At 48.5% G+C, this 19,518-nt stretch overlaps 1 protein-coding gene across 1 annotated transcript in view; it reads left to right on the forward strand.

Moving 5' to 3' along the window:
• Positions 1-19,047, forward strand: part of CD9 (CD9 molecule) — a 32,708-nt gene extending 13,661 nt beyond the window's left edge. Inside the window, exons 3-9 of the mRNA XM_033118441.1 lie at positions 7,568-7,670; positions 13,786-13,883; positions 14,594-14,668; positions 16,266-16,364; positions 16,512-16,601; positions 17,293-17,376; positions 18,535-19,047. Of these exons, the coding sequence (XP_032974332.1) occupies positions 7,568-7,670; positions 13,786-13,883; positions 14,594-14,668; positions 16,266-16,364; positions 16,512-16,601; positions 17,293-17,376; positions 18,535-18,600 (615 nt within the window). The 3' untranslated portion in view covers positions 18,601-19,047. The remainder of the gene's footprint in view (positions 1-7,567; positions 7,671-13,785; positions 13,884-14,593; positions 14,669-16,265; positions 16,365-16,511; positions 16,602-17,292; positions 17,377-18,534) is intronic.
• The last annotated feature ends 471 nt before the right edge of the window (positions 19,048-19,518 follow it).

Below are 19,518 nucleotides of genomic sequence, written 5' to 3' on the forward strand. Positions count from 1 at the left end.
TCCTGGGTGCCGTGGGCAGCTATGCCGAGAGCTCTCCAAGGTCAAGTACATTAAAAAACACTAATCCAGGGCTGATACGTATGTTACTGAAGGAAGTAAAGAGGTAAAATCCCCTCCCTCTCTGTGATCTGCTCCTTTACTAACTCCTTTGTACAGACTTAATTCGCCCACGGAAGCAGTCTTTGATCCAAGGCAGGACAGAGGCCTCCAGTCTTGGCCAACAGTCCCCTTTTAACCTCCCTTCCCCACTTTTCTTTGGCCGTTCCCATCTGACCCCAGTGGAGCTCCAGGAGGCAGCAGGGTGTGGGTGTGAAGAAGGTAAATTTATCCACCTTCCCCACCGCACAACACTCACACTAAGTCTCACAGAAACCAGAAAACAGAACCCCCGTGTCCTAAATTGCCTCGCTCCTGCGCAGCCACTATCTCAGCGCACAGGAGGACACACCGCTGGTGTCTGCCAAGTGCCATGAATTGCCCCACTGTCGTCTCGTGTCTTTCTCAAGGGCCACTATTACTGTCTCTTTCATATTTTTCCCTACAGAATCTGGCAGGCACGTCACGGTTTTCAGTGTTTTACTTGCATCATCTCATTTAATCCTCGCCTTCAACCTAAATAAAAGGCATGATGTGTGTCATACTTTTCTGTTTTACAAATGAGAACTACAGAAAGTGGTTAGAGTCATGCAGCTCCTAGATGGCAGCCCCAGAATTAGACCCACGTCCACGCCCTTCCACTGGCCCTGTCCTTCTCGACAGAGGTGCCACAGAATCCAGGCGGGTGCATGTTTAGAGTTCCCCCAGGTGATTCTGTAAACTAGGCCCTGGGTGGCACAGGCGTGCAAGTTACAGGTGGCAGAGCCATGGTCTCAGCTCCACGTTCACCATTCTTTCTGTTATGCCACCTGCCCCTTACTGAAAAATTTTGCAGCATCTCTTTGACCACAGGCTCACCAAAGTAATCAAATAGCCATTGCTTTTCCAGGAGGACAAAGGGACGTAGGAAAGAAACCATTCCTTCCTTCCCCAACCCGGTCCTGTCACCACTGCCCCCCTCCAACCCCTGCCAAAGTGGCGGATGGACCGAGGCTGAGGTCGGCCTTAAAGAGAAAACACTGTAGAGAATGACCTGCCCTCCACTTTCTGGGCTGTCTGAGACAGCGGGATAGAGAAAGCGTAATGAGTATTTTATCCTTTAAAAAAAAAAATAGGACCAGTCAGTTCATAGTACAGAAGAAGGGACCTGGAGGAGATGGAGCCTTATCAAGACCACCCCATTTGTTTGCCATCACAGGAATTTTCTTCAAAGTGGGATTCGTCCCACAGACAGACATGGTTCTTTCCACCTGAGGGATGGGATACAGTCACACAGTCACACACAGTCACACACACACACACAGACACACACACGCTGTAACCTCATCAGCCAGTTGTTTTCTGTTTTCTTACTCCAAGTGTTTCCATCAATAGGGCCGCCTGTACATAAATAGCTCCTCAGGTTCTAACTGGAACCAGTTCTGCAAACTTGGTGTGGGGTCCAGAGCAACCGAGGTGCTTCTAAGCGGCATTTGTCTTTGATTTTGTTTTCAATCCTCCTTTAGAATGGAGAGGTTTCCTTTAACTCCAGGTGTGTTTCAGTGTGTGATTTCTGAGCTGTCCCTGTAGCAAGACTGTGGTATGACTCACTGAAATCCCGAGCTCTGCGTGGGTGCCTTTAGTACATTGTGCTCTCAGTGGTGAGAGAGGCGATGAGCAGGAAACTGTTCAACTGTGAGCCTGAGCTTGGGGCAGTGCTGGGTTTTCATGTCTCCTGAGGCTAGCATAAGCCCCAGGTGACAGGGCCTGTGTGCTCACCAAAAATCAGAGTGTCTAACTGGACTCCTTTGGTGGGTGAGGACAGCAGTGCATGAACTTTTTATAAACTCTCATTTTCAAAAGTCTTTGTGTGGACTTGCCCCTACATCTCATTGTGACATTCATCACGTACCCTTGTGGGGCTTTCTCAGTATTTTCTCTGGGCAAGCAATTGTTCTTGGTAGTTTGCCACTTTTGTTGTGAGCTATTAGAAGATGGATCTGGATGAAAAGCCAGATGGGAAAGGAGGCTCGTCTGAGGGGAGAGAACCAGGAAAGGAAACTCTGGTGGGTTTCAAAGACTCTTTTATTGAAGTAATCATTCACTTGTGGAATAATTACATACTGATGACTGTTTTGTCCAATATGTGGATGGGGCAGGGCCCTGCCCTCAAGGAGTGTAGACTCTAGTGAGACATGAGACAAGCACATGCATGAGGAGAAGGGAGGGTGCAAGGATGCTGGTGAGAAGAACAAATGTGAAGCCCTCAGGACTGCATTTGCATGGGAGGAGAGCAAGGAAATCCTGGCGGGGAAGTAGCAGGCCGAGGTAGCTATGATAGCATTCCGGGAAGGGGGGAATGCACAAGACTTATTTGGGAAACTTGGAGTGATTCCACCTATGGAGGAGGCAGAGTTCAAGCTATCATGCTGCTGGGAGATCAAAACATGTAAGACAGATCCAAAGTCTTAAAAGCTGGTGACCAACCTAAGCTGCCTGCAGCCTTTTAGAGTTAGGTTGAAGGAAGAGAGGGTTTGTTTTCTGTTTTTTGTGTTTGTTTGTTTAGGATAGACAGACCTGCCGATGTGTGTTGGCAAAGGATGAAACAGTGGCAGAGACAGAGTACAGAGACAGGAAGGGGTGGATTAATGGAGCAGGTTCTTGAAGGAGACAAGAAGCTTTGAAAGAGAGGCCCCATCTTCTTTACGTAGATATATACACTTTTAGTTTTAGAATAGTTTTAGATCTACAGCAAAGTTGCAAAGATAGTATAGAATTCCCTGATAGACCCACCAGTTTCCCCAGTTGCTAACCTCTTAACATTCCTGTGTTACATTTGTCACAACTAAGAAACCAACATTGGGACATTACTATTAACTAAACCAGACTTGATTTGGATTTCACTGGTTTTTCCGGTCATGTCCTCTTTTCTGTTCCAGGATCCCATCCATGACACCACATGACAGTTTTCATGTCTCCTTCATCTCCTCTGGTCTATGACAGTTTCTTGAACTGTCGGAAATAACCCAGTCTGAAACTTGAGAATTTTAGCCTTGTTTTTCCTGACCTGGACTATTTTGAGAGGTTCTGGTCAAGCATTTTGTAGAATGTCCTCAATTGAATGTCCACGCAATGTTTTTCTCATGGCCCATCTTCTGGGGAGAAAAATGAAGAAATTTCCAACAAAACAATGGGGGGAACAAAACTATCCTTTTCCCCCTTATGCTGTCAAATATATGAGACCATTTCCGGCCCAAAGGCAAAGGAGCTTTTCTCTGAACCCCTTAGGTACTGCTGCCTGTACAGACAGTGGAAGCTCCCAGAATGTTTCCTTTTAGTTGCAATTAGAAAAGAGAGGTAACCAGGCAGGCTGTGGGCAGGGCCTGGGGCTGGCAGAGGCACTGGACCTTTCCCTTCTGTCCCCACCAGACCAGTTGGGGATCTTGGGCAGGTCGCTGCCCTCTTTTGCGGGCTCTGTGAGCAGGAAGTTGTCTAACTGAGCATCCACGTCAAACCTGCTCAGATCTTACGTTGATGGGCCAGAGTGAGGCAGCAGCCATGACAGTTGCGTGGCAACACCCCTGCCATATATCAGTTCTTAAGGTTGGAGGAAACCATCAACGTCTTGGCCTCCCAGACTCTATTTTCTTATTTTATGGAGTCCCTTAATCATTGACTGTACGCCCTTTTATAAAGGTCAAAGCTCTCTTTGGTTCTTGCTAGTCCCTTCCTGTTTGGTTTCTCCTAGTATTGAAGTAGCTGGGGGCGAGAGCCAGATGGGGCTGGGGAGCCCATCTGTGCACCCCAAAAAGTAAGTTCTCCTGGGAAATACTCCTTAGGTACTGCTGCCTGTACAGACAGTGGAAGCTATTACCAGATGGCACCAATCACATGTGTTTCACGGCCCTGTGACCCCCCCCCAAGCCATCATGGCCCAGCCAACTGAAGCAATCTCTCCAATAGCATTACAGAAAATGGGGCAGCTAATGGCTTACACAACATCTCCTCAAGCCAATTAATAATCCAGTCAAAAAAGAAGGGCTCATCCCTCTGAGGCTTTGCTGAACCAAATGCTCCCAGCCCTGCCCCGGACCTCCGTACGCCTCTCTATAGTGAGGTTTCAGGCATGAGACTGAGATCTGTTACTGCTTTTTCCATTTCTCCAGAGCCAGCTGCTTTTCCTTTCTCAATTCAGCCAAGTTTCTGGCTTTGACAACCAATCAGCATGATGTGAGTTTCAGGTTGGGGTCCAAACAGGTGGGACCCCCAATTCCTGTATCTGACCTCGTCCTTGGCCAGGCTAAGCCCTGAAGTCTTTCCCCTCCTGGTTCCAGTTCTCCAGAGCAATGTCCTTGCCCCCTGTCCATGTAGACCAGATAAATGACTGGACTTCTACAAATTGGCTCAGAATCCTTGAAATTATAAAATGGAAGAGGCTTTACCGTTGCAGGTTTTATTGGGGAGCTCTGTCGTCCGAGCATGGCGTCAGTCCCCACGAGACTCCGCTCCTGTCCATGCGAAGCTTCTGTGCGCAATGTAGCCTCCCATCGTCTTCTGTAGCTTAGTTCTTTTGGATGGGATTGTTTTCATTCTTTTCATGGTGACTTGTTTAAGAATTTTCCTAGCAGAGGAGGGGGTGGGTGAGTAACTTTATCAACAGGGAGAGTAGGATGACTTGAGGATAATTCTTTGATAAGCACAAGCCTAGAGCAGAAGGGACAATAAGGGACACTGCCGCTCTCAGGTCCCAGGTCCCCTCCGCAGCAGCACCACCGAGACAGGGTGAGAGGAAAAGGTTTGTGGCTAAGTGCTAACCAAAACTTAGAACTAGCAAGTGTATAGGAAGCGCTAGCCTGCAGGGTTCTCGGGTTGATGCTTTCATGTCCACAAGGAGGCCAGCAGCCTCAGTCTTCCATTTTCCAGAGGTCTGAGTGAATCGCTGTCATGCAGGGTGTCATGCAGGGTCTCTGGTCTCTGGTCCCGCTCCCCATATAAGAATGCAGGACATGGTGAGGCCAAAAAGGAACGCCCACGGAGCCATAGATAGGGGAGTCATACCACTATGGTCTCGCTGGAGGCTGGGTTGGAGACACAGGAAGCAGGAGCCACAAAATCCACAATCCGCTGTCAACTTCTCTGCCAACCAACCAACAACCAACCCACCAACGTAGCCACGGCAGTTATACTAGTGGCTAATGGCTAACTGGTTACAGCTGACGGCCCACTAGTCACAGCTGACGGCCATCTACTACCCGAGCCAGCAGCTTTCCTCGTGAGGCCGAGAGCCTGGAAACTGCTCTCTGGGACTCTCTCCCCACAGTTGCCATGTACTGGGGTGGGGAGAGCAGAAAAGCATCACTTTCTTTCTTTTAACTCTCCCAGACCCCGGGGGAGCTAGGCAGAGCCTGCCCACCATGGAGTCAGGACCCACTTAGTACTTAGCATGTGCTTGTCTAATACCCAGTACATGGGGATGTCCCAGCTGCGTCCCACTATGCGCCTGCTCTAATAGCAGTGCTCCTAGATCAAAAGAACCCAGTCTGAAACAGAGTGTCCAGGCTGGAGAAGGGAAAGAGTCTCACGAGCCATGTCAGCTATCTTTCGGTTAGGCCAGAAGACCCTCACTCACCTGCATGTCTTTTGTTAATGAGAAGGAAAACCTGCCACATTTGCTTGAACCCAAAGCTATGTTTTGTTTTAACTCTAAGATTTCTGCTCCTTCAAGCCTGCCACCCATGAGTTTTTCTTTTCCACGTTGTCCAGCCATGGAGCCTGTGGCATTGTGCCATTCTTACTGATGTTTGGTGTTTCGTTCCCTGGGATGGGGAGTGAGAGGTTTGGGAAGATGTTGAGTGACTGTCCAAGGGGAAGGAGCACAATACTGGTGACCGGGGTGCTAATAAAGTTATTCTCACGATAACTTCTAATACTTCTAGTACTTCTAATATATAACGTTCTTTGTTTTTCGCTATACTTACAAGGCAAGGCAGGGCCACATCTCCGCATTCCTGTTTTACAGATGGGAACACTGAAGCAGTGGAACTCTAAGCCAGGAATTCCAGCCCCTCACTGTGGAAACACAGCCAGGGCAGCATACACCACTGCGGGTGTAGGCAAGGGTTTGACTCTCCTGCAGGCTGAGGTCTTGGGTCACCCTTTCCACTGTTGCCACCTCCCCTCCACCCAAAACATCCAAACCCACTACCAAGTCATGGGGAAAAGGAGAGGAGCAAAGAAGGAAGGAAAGAGGCCTGTCCACACACGGGCTGTCCCAGCTCCTAGGGCAGATAACCAAGCTTCCTGAAGAGCAGGGCTCTGATATAGGCTCCATGGAACATGGGCCAGTGAAACCTGGCGCCTGGGCGTTGGCCTGGAGCCCCCCTCCTTATGCGTCCAGCTGGCCACTGCACTGCAGCCTGAGTCACTCCCCAGCAAGCCCTGGTACGAGTGTGAGAGGCGGAGCTCAGCTGCGCTGCTGGCGGGGGAGGGCTTGGCGGGAGGCCACCTTCACAGGCATCTAGTTCAACAGTGCCAGGCCAGGATTTGGCACCTCAGTTCGGCTCCTTACTGGAAAGGTCTGCCCTTTAGGGCCCAGTATTTCAACCTGCCCACCTAGGCAATGGGATTTGCATAAGATTGGAAGATGACATGGAGGCTTCTTGTCTGATGTTTATAAGGATCACTTGTAAGGACGCATGTGCCTAAAACCTGGAATTGGGCGGGTCAGCTTGTAAGGTTTCCTTGTGTGAAAAGGGAAAGGACCAAATATGGACAACATAGGGGAGATACGCCATTCGCTAAGCAGTGTGGTCTGAGGACTTGCAGCTGCCCTCATTGGTGCCTGGGAATGTTCCTCGATCAACGTTTTTGTTTCTCTTACTGTATGGTATGTACACAGAGTAGTGCATAAAACATGAGCAGTTGAAAGAATAACTGAAGTGAGTATCCGTGTCCACCCAAGTCAAGAGCTAGAATACTGCCAGTGCCCTAGACCCTGCCCCACCCTGTGCTCTTTCCTTAATCAGAAATCCCTCCCACCAGCTGCAGGTCACCACTCCCTTGACTTTACGATAATCACTTCCTTGTTATCCCTTTGTCTTTTCTATACACCCCTTAAAGGTAACATTTAACTACACGGAATCCTATTGTATGTGTTCCATGGCTCGAGCTTCTTTTGTTTAGCACCCTGAGATGCATTCATGGTGTTGCACATCGCTGCAGTCTGTTCATTTTAACTGCTGTATAGTAGTCCACTGTCCATAAAATATCCATTCTACTGCTGCACTGCTAGTAGGGAAGTGTTTTATTTCCAGCTTGCTGATATTTTTAGCAAATGGATTGATCCCCCATCCCCACCCCTACACTAGCTGCTGCTATTCCAGGTTCACGGTGAGAAGCAGAGACCGAGGGTGGTCTTGCCTTTGGCACTCAGGGACCGTGCTCTCCCTGGCAGCCGGGATTAATTAACGCCAGCCTTCTGTGTTGCTTGCAGCTTGCCGGAATTGCAGTCCTTGCCATTGGACTATGGCTCCGATTCGACTCTCAGACCAAGAGCATCTTCGAGCAAGAAAACAATCATTCCAGCTTTTACACAGGTGAGGGTAGGGGAGATGTGGTACTTCTTCCAACTGTGGAGATTCTGTGTTGATCCAGGACCTCTGCCTTGGGAAAGACTGTTGCTCTGGCCACAGTGGCCAGTCACGGCTCTTTTGAGCCTTGCTTTTGTGTAGCTCTGCCCATGCATTTGCATTTGACTGATGTGGTTTCTTTTCTCATGCTGACTGAGTCTGGCATTTTGACCATTCTCTGATGTGAAGTTGGCCTTGACAAAGTTGCTGCCACTCGAGAATTTAAGGACCTCGGTTCTCATCCCTGATCCTCTCTCTTCATTTCTTGTCTTCTTAGGTTTAGTCATCTCCTTAATTGAAGAAACTTTGCCATGGTCGTTCCATTTTTATATGTTTGCTTTCCAAAGTGTTTTGCTTTAGGGCAAAGGTGTCCAATTTAAGCCCGACTTGATTTAGCAGGTTTCTTTGTACACAGAGGCTCCCTGGCATTTTTTTCTAGCATCATTTTGTCACTTTTCACCACTGTGTCATCATGTAAACACCTCTCTAAAAGGAGGTAGCAGCACTGAGGCCTGATAAACCCAACTCCCCAGTTTCTGAGTTAAAGTACAGAATCTGTGGCTCTCCTTCCTGGCTGGCTTGGGGATAGGAAACATTGCATTTGTGAGAAGCAACAGCAGCCCCTTTGTATTTTTAGGATGATGCTGTCATGTCATCAGGCTTAAAGTATAAGTTTGGTCACTTCCTTCCCGCCCACCAAAGAAGTTATTTTTAAAACAAGATGGGAACAGTCCAGAGGGACTTATCACCCAGGCCTTCAGGAAAAGCATGGTGGCTGCTGACATGCTGACCCCGTTTCCGCCCGCCAGAGGCCAGCCGTGCAGACTGGCATAGCCTGCTTGGTTACATGACACCCTGGCTCTGTGCACAGTTTCCCTGCTTTTATTAATATTTGTTGTTGTCAGTTAGTTGGGGTTTTTTTAGGGTGTGCCTCCCTATTGTGAGAAAGTGAGGGAAAGAAAAGCACAAGTATATTAAAAAAAAAAAAAAAACTGCACACAGTTTTTAGGGATCAAGTCTCCATAGTGCCCTGACTTGTTTTAGCAACAGCGTTTTTTTTGTGTGAGTCTGTGGCAGAGCTGGAATGCTGCCCTGTGGAGCTGGAGCAGTGGGGGCGGGTGCTGAGGGGAGACCATGAGCACTCTGCGTCATGAGGTGTCATATCATGTCATGTCACACCAGGGAAGGGGGAAGGAACCCTCTTCAGGGAGAGCAGATCTGCCCGAAGGAATGTGGGACTAGTTGGCACCCATTTCAGGCAGGCGGACCCAATGCAAGCCCCCGGCATATACCTCCTGCTGCATGTGTCTCCCATTGTTCTCTGCCGGGGCCTGGCTCCATGCTCTGGCCACTCCCACCAACTGGTGTCTCTCTTTTATTATCTAGGACTCTGGCTAATTCTATATATTTTTAGATGTGGGAGGTAAGGATCTCACTGGTGAGTGGATAGAATTGGGAGGAAGACACACATTTTTGAACCCTTTCTTTGTGTGTCATTCACTGTCTCACACGTTATATAATGTATTCCTGGTAACTCTTTGAGGTACATGGAATGATTCCCATCTCATCGCTGAAGAAACCTAGACTTAGAAAGTTTAAATAACAGGCCCAACCACATACCCCTCAAGAGGCAGGGCTAGGATTTGAACCCGGACCTGTGAAAGCTGCTGCTTGTGTTACCTGTGCTGAATTATGTGTAGGAGTCTTCATGCAGGAATAGCAAATATCTCCCCTGACCAGACATTCCCCACGGGCGGCAGTGGTATGGAGGCTCTTTTGGCCTTTAAGTTCACCTAAATTGTAGTCAGGACAGACAAGCCCCAAGAACCGGTGGCCCCAGCCAGCAGAAGCTAGTTGGGAAAGTCATGCAGAGTGGCAGGAGCGTGGTGAACACACAGTTCCGGGAGCCAGGGCCTACTTCTGGGAATCTCAGGAGGATTCAGGGCCCCCAGGTCATTGCAGGGACCCCTGATAGCCAGTGGTCTGACCTGAAGTGACCAGGATGGGGATTTAAAGGCACAATCCCAAAGAGACACAGCAATCTGTATTTGGGGGCCAGTGGCCACTGCCCCCTTAGCTCTAACAGAGGAAATGCACCCTTTGCAGCTGGACCCCCTGCTGGGAAAGGGCTCAGCTTTGAAGACTTTGCTTGCAGAAGCCCAGGGAACGGAGGGTGATGCAAGTGACACTGGAACACCAGTCACCTGAGTGGGCCTGGGTCTGCCTGGGCCCTGCACTTCACTGAGTGCTTTGGGAAACTGACTGCCATCCATAGGCAAAGTGCCCAGGAAGCGATAGTCTGTGTCCCCTTCCCCCTCAGTCTGTGACACCAGCCTTGGTGCCAGCTCTAACCCTGCTCTATTCCTGACATCAGAGAATGACCATCCCTTGCACGCGAGTACTAACCAACTGTAAGACAACCCACAGCTGACTCATCAGGAAACCTGAAGGACCCCGGGTGTCTTTTCTCTAGTGGGACCACAGCTTTGAAAGTAGAGAAAGAATGCATAATCAGACCGAGAAGCAAATGAAAAAGAAACTTTCCAACATTCAAAACCGTCCATCGTGCATCCCTAACAGCTGACAGACAGCCTTATATGGGCCTTCTCTGCAGTTCAGGGCCTGGGAGGTTCAGCCCGTCAGCAGCATCTATAATCCCAGGCTGCAAACAGGTTGGGGAACTTCATTTTCTTGGTCTCAGGCCAGCAGACCTTCATTCCTTGGTGTCCTCCCAGAACCAGAGCCACGGAGTGAGAGCATCTGGGGGGGCTCCAACCAGAGGCCGTGGCCATCTACCCTCCTGAGAACCATCCCCCTTCTGTGACATGGTACTGATGAGTTCCAGGACACAGCATTGCCCACAGGGAGCCGGTTTCCCTGTTCCAGCATGGGGCCTGGGCCAGCTTGTCTTGTCACACTGTGCCTCGTCTGCCCCATCCCCCCAAACCGGGAGAGCATACAGACTCACACCTCTCTGAGGCAGAGAACTCTGTTCGCAAATAGGGTTCACTGTGGTGCTCGTTAATGAGAACAGCCATCAAGGGACGGAGAGAAAACTATTGGGAACAGTTAGGGTTCCTGGGAACCCTGACTCAGTTACCTGGAGAGAATCAATTGTTCTAAGCACGTATAGCCCAGAAGCTCTGCCAGGTTTTGTTCTCCACACAAACAGGTATGGTGAGTGCTGTTTGCAAGATGGGGTTAGGGGTGGTGACAGGAGGCTGATGTGTCCTCTCCCCGGCCGAAGCCGAGAGCCCTGATAAACAGGTGAATAAGAATGCCCCACTTCTGGTGTAAAGGACACCCTGGCATCTGCCACTGCTATACCCAGGGCTTTTTTTGTGTGTGACTAGGCCTGTAATGTCAGCCTGAAAAAACAGCCGAATAAACAGCCCTTAAGCAAATTAATACAGTAAGCCTCGAGAAGGCTCTGTGACGAATAATTTTTTCCACGAGTCAGACAGAAAGGCAACATCCAGTTGTTTTATAAAGGGGAACGCTTTGTCATCTATCGTGGCCAGCCTTTGCTGACAGCTCAGGGTGGAGGCTAGGAAGACCTTTGCAAGGGGGAAGCCCTGGGTGGCCCTTTTAGGAAGCAGCCCAAGCCCTGCAATGGTCCCATGGCTTCCGGGATGGGGGCGGGACTGCTGCTTACACATGAGCCACCCTATACCTGCTGCTAAAATCCCCATCAACAGCTGCCAGGGAACTGGAGAGGGTAAAGCCGAGACACCCCAGATCTGCAGCTGCCCAGGCAAAACCAACAAGACCCTTTGTCCTGAAGTCTTCATCTGTTGGGCCCTAGAATGAATATTTAATATTAACCAAAGCTACTTGGAGTTATCTCTCTCTGTCTCTCTCTCTCCTCCGCTCCCCTGTACCCACACCCCCACCCCATGGGAAATGCTTTTTCCTGTCATAACTCCCTGTTGCTGCTAACCCAACTCACCGACTTCTGCCAGTGTCTCTGGGCTTATGAAATGAGATCTGGACTTACAGAAAACATATCTGTCTGCTCATTCCTACTCGACTCGATTTCATACGCTTGTAAATCCCTTTGATCTCTTAATAACCCTATTTATTCAGCCCCTGCTATGGAGCTCAAAGAAGTGACTCATCCTTGTCCGCATAAGAGAGAGAGAAACTGGGGCTGTGTCACTGCCTTAGCTCGCTGGTGTGTCCCATGTCAGGGCTGGGGCATGAGGCTGCACTGCCTCTCTAGGTCCAGCCTGTGGCCCCACAGTATTGGACTGCCTGGGAGGATGGGACTTGACTGGAGGACAAACTGCATTTGTCCCCTTGCCCAGTCTGGGCCAGGCGTGCACGGGAACAATACCCATATTCATACACCATGAGGGTTTGCCAGTAAACCCACGTGACTTGACATCACGACAGATGTGGGGGGAAAGGGAGAGGCACAAACGCTCCCTTGTGTGCGCTCTGCTCGGTGCTGCCCCTGAGCCTCAGCTGCAGGCAGACGACACGGTTTGTTGCCTGCAAAGCCTCGGCCCGTACTGGGGGTACAGATGTGAGACAGTGAAGTCACTGTGACACCTGCCGGGGGTTCTCACTGCAGTATCCTGTTGTGTATTGTGTGGAGAAGTCACAGACACTTTCTCTCACTTTCAGCCCCAATTTCAAGGAAGTCACTTGGTCCCAGTTAGCAGGGAGGGATCAGCAAGTTTATAAAAATTCACCACTGTGATTAATAATTGTCACCCATCCTTTGTATTCGTATGATTAACAGCTAGCATTTGTTAACGCACATTTGGATTACATGTCACTTAATCCTCACAGTCCCACGGTAGACAGTATTACCCTCCCCATTTTGCAGATACAAAAGTATTGCGCAGAGAGATTTAAGTGGCTCTCCCAGGGTCACAGGGCTGGCTTTAAAACACAGGCATTCTGGGCTTCAGAACTGGTGCTCTGAGCATGTGACAGCTGCCTCCCTGAGGGTGGATAGAGCACTCCCGTAAGGCAGGGAGGCTCGGGACTTCTCTGCCAGTTTCCTCATGGGTCCTGCATGTCAGGGAGCCGGGTAATGGGTGTTCCTGCAGGACAGCTGTGACTTCTCCAGAGTATAACTGCAAGATGGGCCCCTCGGGGCATTCCCTGGGAGTTGTAGAGTGAAGAGGGCCAAGGCTGCTCCACTGCATCCCCTATCCCAGGAATGTGCGTTGTGTTCGGCATAGACAGGAGTTCGAGAAGTCAAGGCCCTGCTCACTGGCCCCTCTCCATCAGTCACTAAAATTGAGGGCTTAGAAATTGTCACTCACCGTCCCTTTAGCAGTGAGAATCCTTTTCACCCTTAACCTGGAGTAACCGAATTGGCAACTGTAAGATCTCTTTAGTTGTGATAAGAGATCTTTTGAAATTTTCTAGCAACTAACCTCTCGTTTTACTGATAAGGAAAGTGAGGCCAAGAGAGAGAAAGTGTTTTACCCAGGATCACACAGCAGTTAAAGCAGAGTTGGGACCAAATCAAGGTCGCCTGATACCAAGTCTGTCTTCTTTGCACCTAGAGTGAGCTACTTGTACCTTACTAACTGCGCGTGCCTCCCTTCCATCTGCATCAGGGCCGGAGGCATCCCTTCTGGGACACAGGCAGACAGGCCGAGCTGGCCCCTTCCTGCTGAAAGCTTGCTCTGACAGCCTCTTCTGTCAGGGAGGGGCCAGCAGGAAGCTCGTCAGATCCCCCAAAAAGTTAGCCCGAGTTTGGAGGATCTGTTTTAATTTGCATGAGTAGCTTCATCTAGCTGGAAACAACTGACAGACTGGGCCAGTTTGTCATGATTATAACTTGAGGGTTCCCAAGGATATTCTTCGTCCCAGTGAAGGGGTGATGGGCATCTTACAGGAAGGCTGAGGGAAAGGGAGGAGTGAGGACTTGGTGGGAAGGAGACTTAAAAGCAGAGGCAGAGGGGGGGCTGTTTTTTAAGGATAGGGCACTTCTTCCTTGAGATGGGGGCAATAGGGTGGGGTGCAGCACAGAGTCAGGTAAATGGAGAAAGGAATTGCAGGAAATATCTGGGCCTCCACACTAAGTCTCCGTGACTTATCCTCTGTCCTCTCCCCTCAGGAGTTTATATTCTGATTGGCGCCGGTGCTCTCATGATGCTGGTGGGTTTCCTAGGCTGCTGTGGGGCTGTGCAAGAGTCGCAGTGCATGCTGGGATTGGTGAGTATCCCTTCTGGGTCACTACAGCCACTCTGACTCCCAGGCTCCCTGCCCCCAAGATCTCATAGAACAGATGGGGTGAAGAGGGTACCCCAAGGGCAAGAGCTGTCCTCAGCCTCCCCAATGTCCCTGCACTCCAGGCCCTGCCCCAGTCTCCTATCAGGCAGCCATCTTGTCCTCTTCCCCTGTAGTGATGCCTCCCTCTTCTTCCTCTCTGGAGCCTCTTTGTCTTATCGTAGGTGACTAAATGCCAGGACTTTGTTTTTCCTTTTTTCGAGGACCACGTTTGCTTTTTTTCCCTGAATCCACAGGTACCTTTGCCTTCTCTTATTTCATAATTTGTTACAGTTTTCCTCAAATTCCAGAATGTATTCGCTTTATTTCCTCAAATCTCTGTGGTTTTTGTGAGTGAGCAATGGTATAATATTTTATCACTGACTGACTCCTAATTAACACCAATTCTGGGGTCAGCTGTGCCCATTTCTTTCCTCCTGAATGGGAAGCTTTCCCTACTACAGCTTTCACTCCTCACCTAGGTTTTACGCTCGCAGTTCTGTAAACTTTTTCCCTGCACCTTCTAGGTTATTCATTGGTGTCCCAACGTGCCCAATCCCCAGAGACTTGTCCTTTTTCCTTGTTCTCCAGAATACCCTTTGATTTTTCTGGTTGGCTAGGATTGTCCCTCACCCCACCCTCTTTTTGCCTTCTAGTTCTTTGTCTTCCTCCTGGTGATATTTGCCCTTGAAATAGCTGCGGCCATCTGGGGATATTCCCACAAAGATGAGGTAGGTTTTTCCTGTAAGATCTCTTGGGACCTGCAGTGGTGTGTGTTTGGGAGTTTGGGGATGGGGGTGATGAGGGTGGAAGGGTGTCCTGGCTGGCCACTTTGGTCAGCTTTCAGTGTGCCTCTTATTTCACCACATTGCCACATGACCCTCAGAACGTGAGGTCCCCCAGGGCAGGAAATGTGAGCGTTTCTACTACCTTGTGTGGGTAATGTGCCAACAACTGCTTCCAGCTCTTTGAACCGTGCTGGCACATAGTAGGTGTTGAGGAAATAGTCATTGAGTCTGTGTGTGTTACACCTCAGCAGCCCTTCCCCCAACGCCTCTGGAAAGATAGCTGAGGAAACCATGACTTTCTGTGGCCTGGACATCCTTGCTCCTTCACCAGGTCTATAAATATGTGCCACATGAGCCACCTGCTATGCAGGGTCTGGAGATGCACAAGCTGTGGTCCCCACTTTAAGGACCTTTGCCACCTAGTGTGGCAGAAAGACATGCATTTGATAGGTGTCACAGAAGTCACTTATATCCAAAAGTCCTATGGGATTTGAAAGGGTGGGGTGGAGAAGAGGAATCTTTATGGCTTCATGAAGAAGGAGACATTGACCTAAACCTTGAATGAGAGATAAGACTTCAGGAGGAAAGTTGGTGGGAGAACAGGGTTCTCCCCAGCAAAGAAAGGGTCTGAGCATAGCTGAGCTTGGGCTCCCATGGGGAACCACTAAAGAGTCATGGGCCAGGATGGGCCATGTCAGAACAATATTTTAGGAAGGCTGTCTTGTCATGTTTAGCAGGAAAGGGGAAAGAAGAGAGACACTAGATGCAGGAACCCTGTTTTTAAAAAGGGGGGTGGGGGACGATTTACTTATTCATATGATAGAAGCTGCGGCCGTGGAAATAGGAAGGGATAATTATGAAAGCTGAAGAAGAAATGCTGGATGTTGATCAGTTAATTGATGTTGTGAGGATAGGGGAACGAAGAGACAGACATCCATTAAACTGGGACGTACGCAGTTGCAAGAGGATGATAATATATCCTTTATATTATAATATAATAGCTAATAGTTACTCCAGATTTACTCTGGACCACACGTTGTGCTGAGGGCTTAACATCAAGATCACATTGAAATTCTCACAGTAACCTCTGAGGTAGGGACAAACATAATTTCTGTTTTAAATTTGCAGAAAGGGATGTGAAAAGAGGTTTAGTTAATTTGCCGAAAGTTACAAAGTCTCTAAGAGAAAAAAAAAAAGATGGAAGCCTGAGGAACTAGCCAGATCAGGAGTTGGGTTTTTCGTTGGTGTTTGTTTTGTTTTCTTCTTCTTCTTTGGATTGAGGAGATTCCATTTTGTTCATAGAAGGAAAGGACCCAAGTGGAGCTGAAGGGACCGACCATGTGTACAAGAGAAGGAAAAATGGCAGGAGCAGGTTCCTGGAGGATGTGGGAGGAAGGGGAGGGAGAGAGGCGGTCTGCTAAGGAAGGTTTTCCCAGCACGGGAATCTGTTGGCTGAACGTGAAGAAGACGGAACAGGTGACATTTATTCATGAAAGCGTGTGTTCATTTATTCTGCTACTCTCTCATCTGTCCATTATAGGTGATTAACGAACTCCAGGAATTTTACAAGGACACCTACTTCAAGCTGAAATCCAAGGATGAGCCCCAGCGGGAAACACTGAAAGCCATCCACTATGCGGTATGTTGTCTTTACAAAGACTTCTTTTGGCCTGTCTTCAGAACATGTGTACACATGGGTACTTGCCATACCAGACCCATGTGTCTCTATTTCAATCATTGTTTTAGTTTGTCTGTCTTACCCCCATTCCTGCCCTTCTCTCTGCAGTTGAACTGCTGTGGTGTGGCTGGGGGAGTGGAACAATTCATCTCAGACATCTGCCCCCAAAAGGATGTACTCACAAGCATCTCAGTGAAGGTAAACTTTAAAATCAAGATCTTGTGCCCCTGCCCACTCACTCCGAGCAAATCCCCCAAGGGTAGAAGTGCAACCTGTTGTCTTGTTCCAGGAGGATAGGTATCCTAGCACTTCATAAATATCTCTTCCACCTGTGAGAATCCCAGGGTGCCCATCTCATTTCTCCTCTGCCCTGGGGCCTCTCTCATCTCAAGGACAGCAAAACAAAGCCCAGACCAGGGAAACAGCAAAGTGTTCTAGCTGCCTGCAATGATTTGGCACCTGGAACGGCCCACTGCTGCCCCACATTCTGTTTCCCCCATGCTTAAGCCATCGAGAAAAGGTGTGCTCTGAGTCCTGGACTCCTGCATTTTAGACTTGTGAAAGGCTCCTGATTGTAAGCTACAGCTAACATCCAAACTTCAGAATAATAAGAATTAACCCAGAAAAGAAACAGACCCAAAGCAGGAGCTTACCCCTCTTTCCTCCCTGATTTCTTGCCCAAATTGTAGAGACCCACCTCCTATAACTCTCTCGGTTCTCCTTTCCACCCAACAGCCAAGACACCTGAACACTCCTGTCCCCCACCCTTTGTCTGACACCATCAGTGCTCTGGGTGCGCTGTGGGTGCCGTGGGCGGGAGAAGGTATGCCTGGAGCAGGGGATCAGGGATTGTATGTGTGTGAGCAGGGTCTCTGTTTGTCCCCCTCAGCCCTGCCCTGAGGCCATCAAGGAGGTCTTCCACAACAAATTCCACATCATCGGCGCTGTGGGGATCGGGATTGCCGTGGTGATGGTGAGTGCGTGGGTCACTGGAGGGAACGGTCCCCTGCGTAGTTGACATTTGTTAAGCACATGCTCTGGCCAGGCACTGTGTTAACGGCTGCACCTTTATCAACTGACTGAACTCTCGCCATCCCTGTAAGGTGGGAACTTAGCACCCCGTTTTAGAGAATGGGGAATGGAGACACAGAAAGGTTGAGTAAGCTGACCAAAGCCTCTCAGCTCATGAGCGAAGCATCTGGGATTTGAACTCAGTGTGTCTCCAGAACCCATTCTCCCAACCATTAACGTTCAGGGGTGAATGGAAGGTAGCGCCAATGGTGCTGGTCCACAGACCGTGCGTGGATGTAGGACCCTGCAAGGATATAGATCACCCAGACCTGTTAGTTATCCTGGGATAATCCTCAGAACATGTTTTCATCACGAACCTGTTCTTCTTTTCTCCAAGAAAGGAGTTCCGTGCAGGCTACCTGGATGGGAATTGTTTCACCTGCCCCTGTATCCTGAAAGGCATCCAGGCTGGACAGCCAGGAGAAAGCCTGAAAACTTCAAATAACCTACTCTGTTACTAATCATCCCGCAGAAGCCAGCAAGGGTCAACAAGTTTCCCTGGGGTCTCCCCCTCTTTCCCCAGGAGGGAGTAATGAGAACCCTGTAGGGAACACAGCCCTCCTCTGCCCCTTGCAAGACTCCCCCAAAAGAGAGAATTCCTTCCTTCCTTAGTGGTTATTTACACCTCTCATCTGCATCTAAGAAAGGCTTAGAGCAGCTTTCAGTAAAAGACATAACATCAGACATAAAAGACATAACAATACCTTTTAAAATAGATATAAAACACACAAATGCACAAAGGTGGGAGCAGAAGCACCAACCTGTGTGGCCTACTGGAATATCTGGAATCTGAACATTCAGTTTAGCTCTGAGCTTACTTGTCTCCCCCTGCAAGTTGTCAGGGAAGGTTCTCGTGCAGTTTGAATTAGCAGGTGGCTGCAGACTGTCAGAATCCCACCAGTCAGTGACCTTTCCCATTATCTAGCTTATGTCTCTCCTGCTTTGACATTTAACTTATTTGGCGTTGTGGTCACCACTCTCCTGGTCCCGTGTCCTGGGCCTAAATGACTCTTATCTTCCCCTCCACAAAGCCACCCTCCTGTTCCTTCCTGTCTTCCAGATATTTGGCATGATCTTCAGTATGATCCTGTGCTGTGCTATCCGCAGGAACCGAGAGATGGTCTAGAGTCAGCTTGCACTCCTGAGCAGGAAAGTTTACCCCTGAAGATTGTTGGTTATTTTCTTGGGGTTTTATTTTTGTTTTTTGGGGTTTTTTTTATTGTTTGTTTTTTTTTTCTTTTTTGCCACTAACTTTAGTATTCACTCTGCATTTCTAAACAAAAATTATTCTATATTTGTCTTTTTAATGCTTTATTCAATATTGATATTGTAGTTGAGAGATTGGGGGATTTGGTTTGCTTTGGCTTATAATTTTTGGTTGTTTTTGCTTATTAAGTTAAGCAGAAATCCTGCAATGAAAGGTACTGTATTTGCTAAACTCTAGACAAAAGATATTGTACATAGAGAATTTTTTTTCTTTAAATAGGTAAAAAAAAAAAGTCTATCAAATTTAATTAGATTGTAAGTTATGTTGAAGACAATTTGATACATAATAAAAGATTATGACAATATCCTGGGCTGTTTTTTGTTTTTGTTTCCTAATTTTTTTTTTTAGAGCTATTATTTCTCAAATGGTCTTTCAACTGCTATTCGCTTTAACTGCATTTGTATGAGAAATAGGTTGGAGGGTTGATGTCCCTATTTTATTCTGGGAGAAATCAAGGCATGGAGAGATAAAGCGATTTGGACCAAGGTCACACAGTTGTTAATAGAATCCACACTAGAACCTAACCCAGGACTCTTTCTTGCAGCAGTGTTGTATCTTGGGGATACAACAGTAAACATGAGCTCCCTGACGGCAAAGACTTCGTTTTATTCACTGCTATGCCCCCAGCACCTAGAACCTAGTGTCTGCTGCCCAGTAGCGGTTCAGTATTTGTTATCAGTTAATGTTTTTTGGTTGATAAATGAACACATACCCTCCAGGGTTTAATTCGAGAAACAGAATATTAAATATTTGAGAGAGAGCAAATTTGCTACAAGG

This window comes from Rhinolophus ferrumequinum, chromosome 10 (assembly GCF_004115265.2).
Source record: "Rhinolophus ferrumequinum isolate MPI-CBG mRhiFer1 chromosome 10, mRhiFer1_v1.p, whole genome shotgun sequence".
Classification (NCBI taxonomy): domain Eukaryota; kingdom Metazoa; phylum Chordata; class Mammalia; order Chiroptera; family Rhinolophidae; genus Rhinolophus; species Rhinolophus ferrumequinum.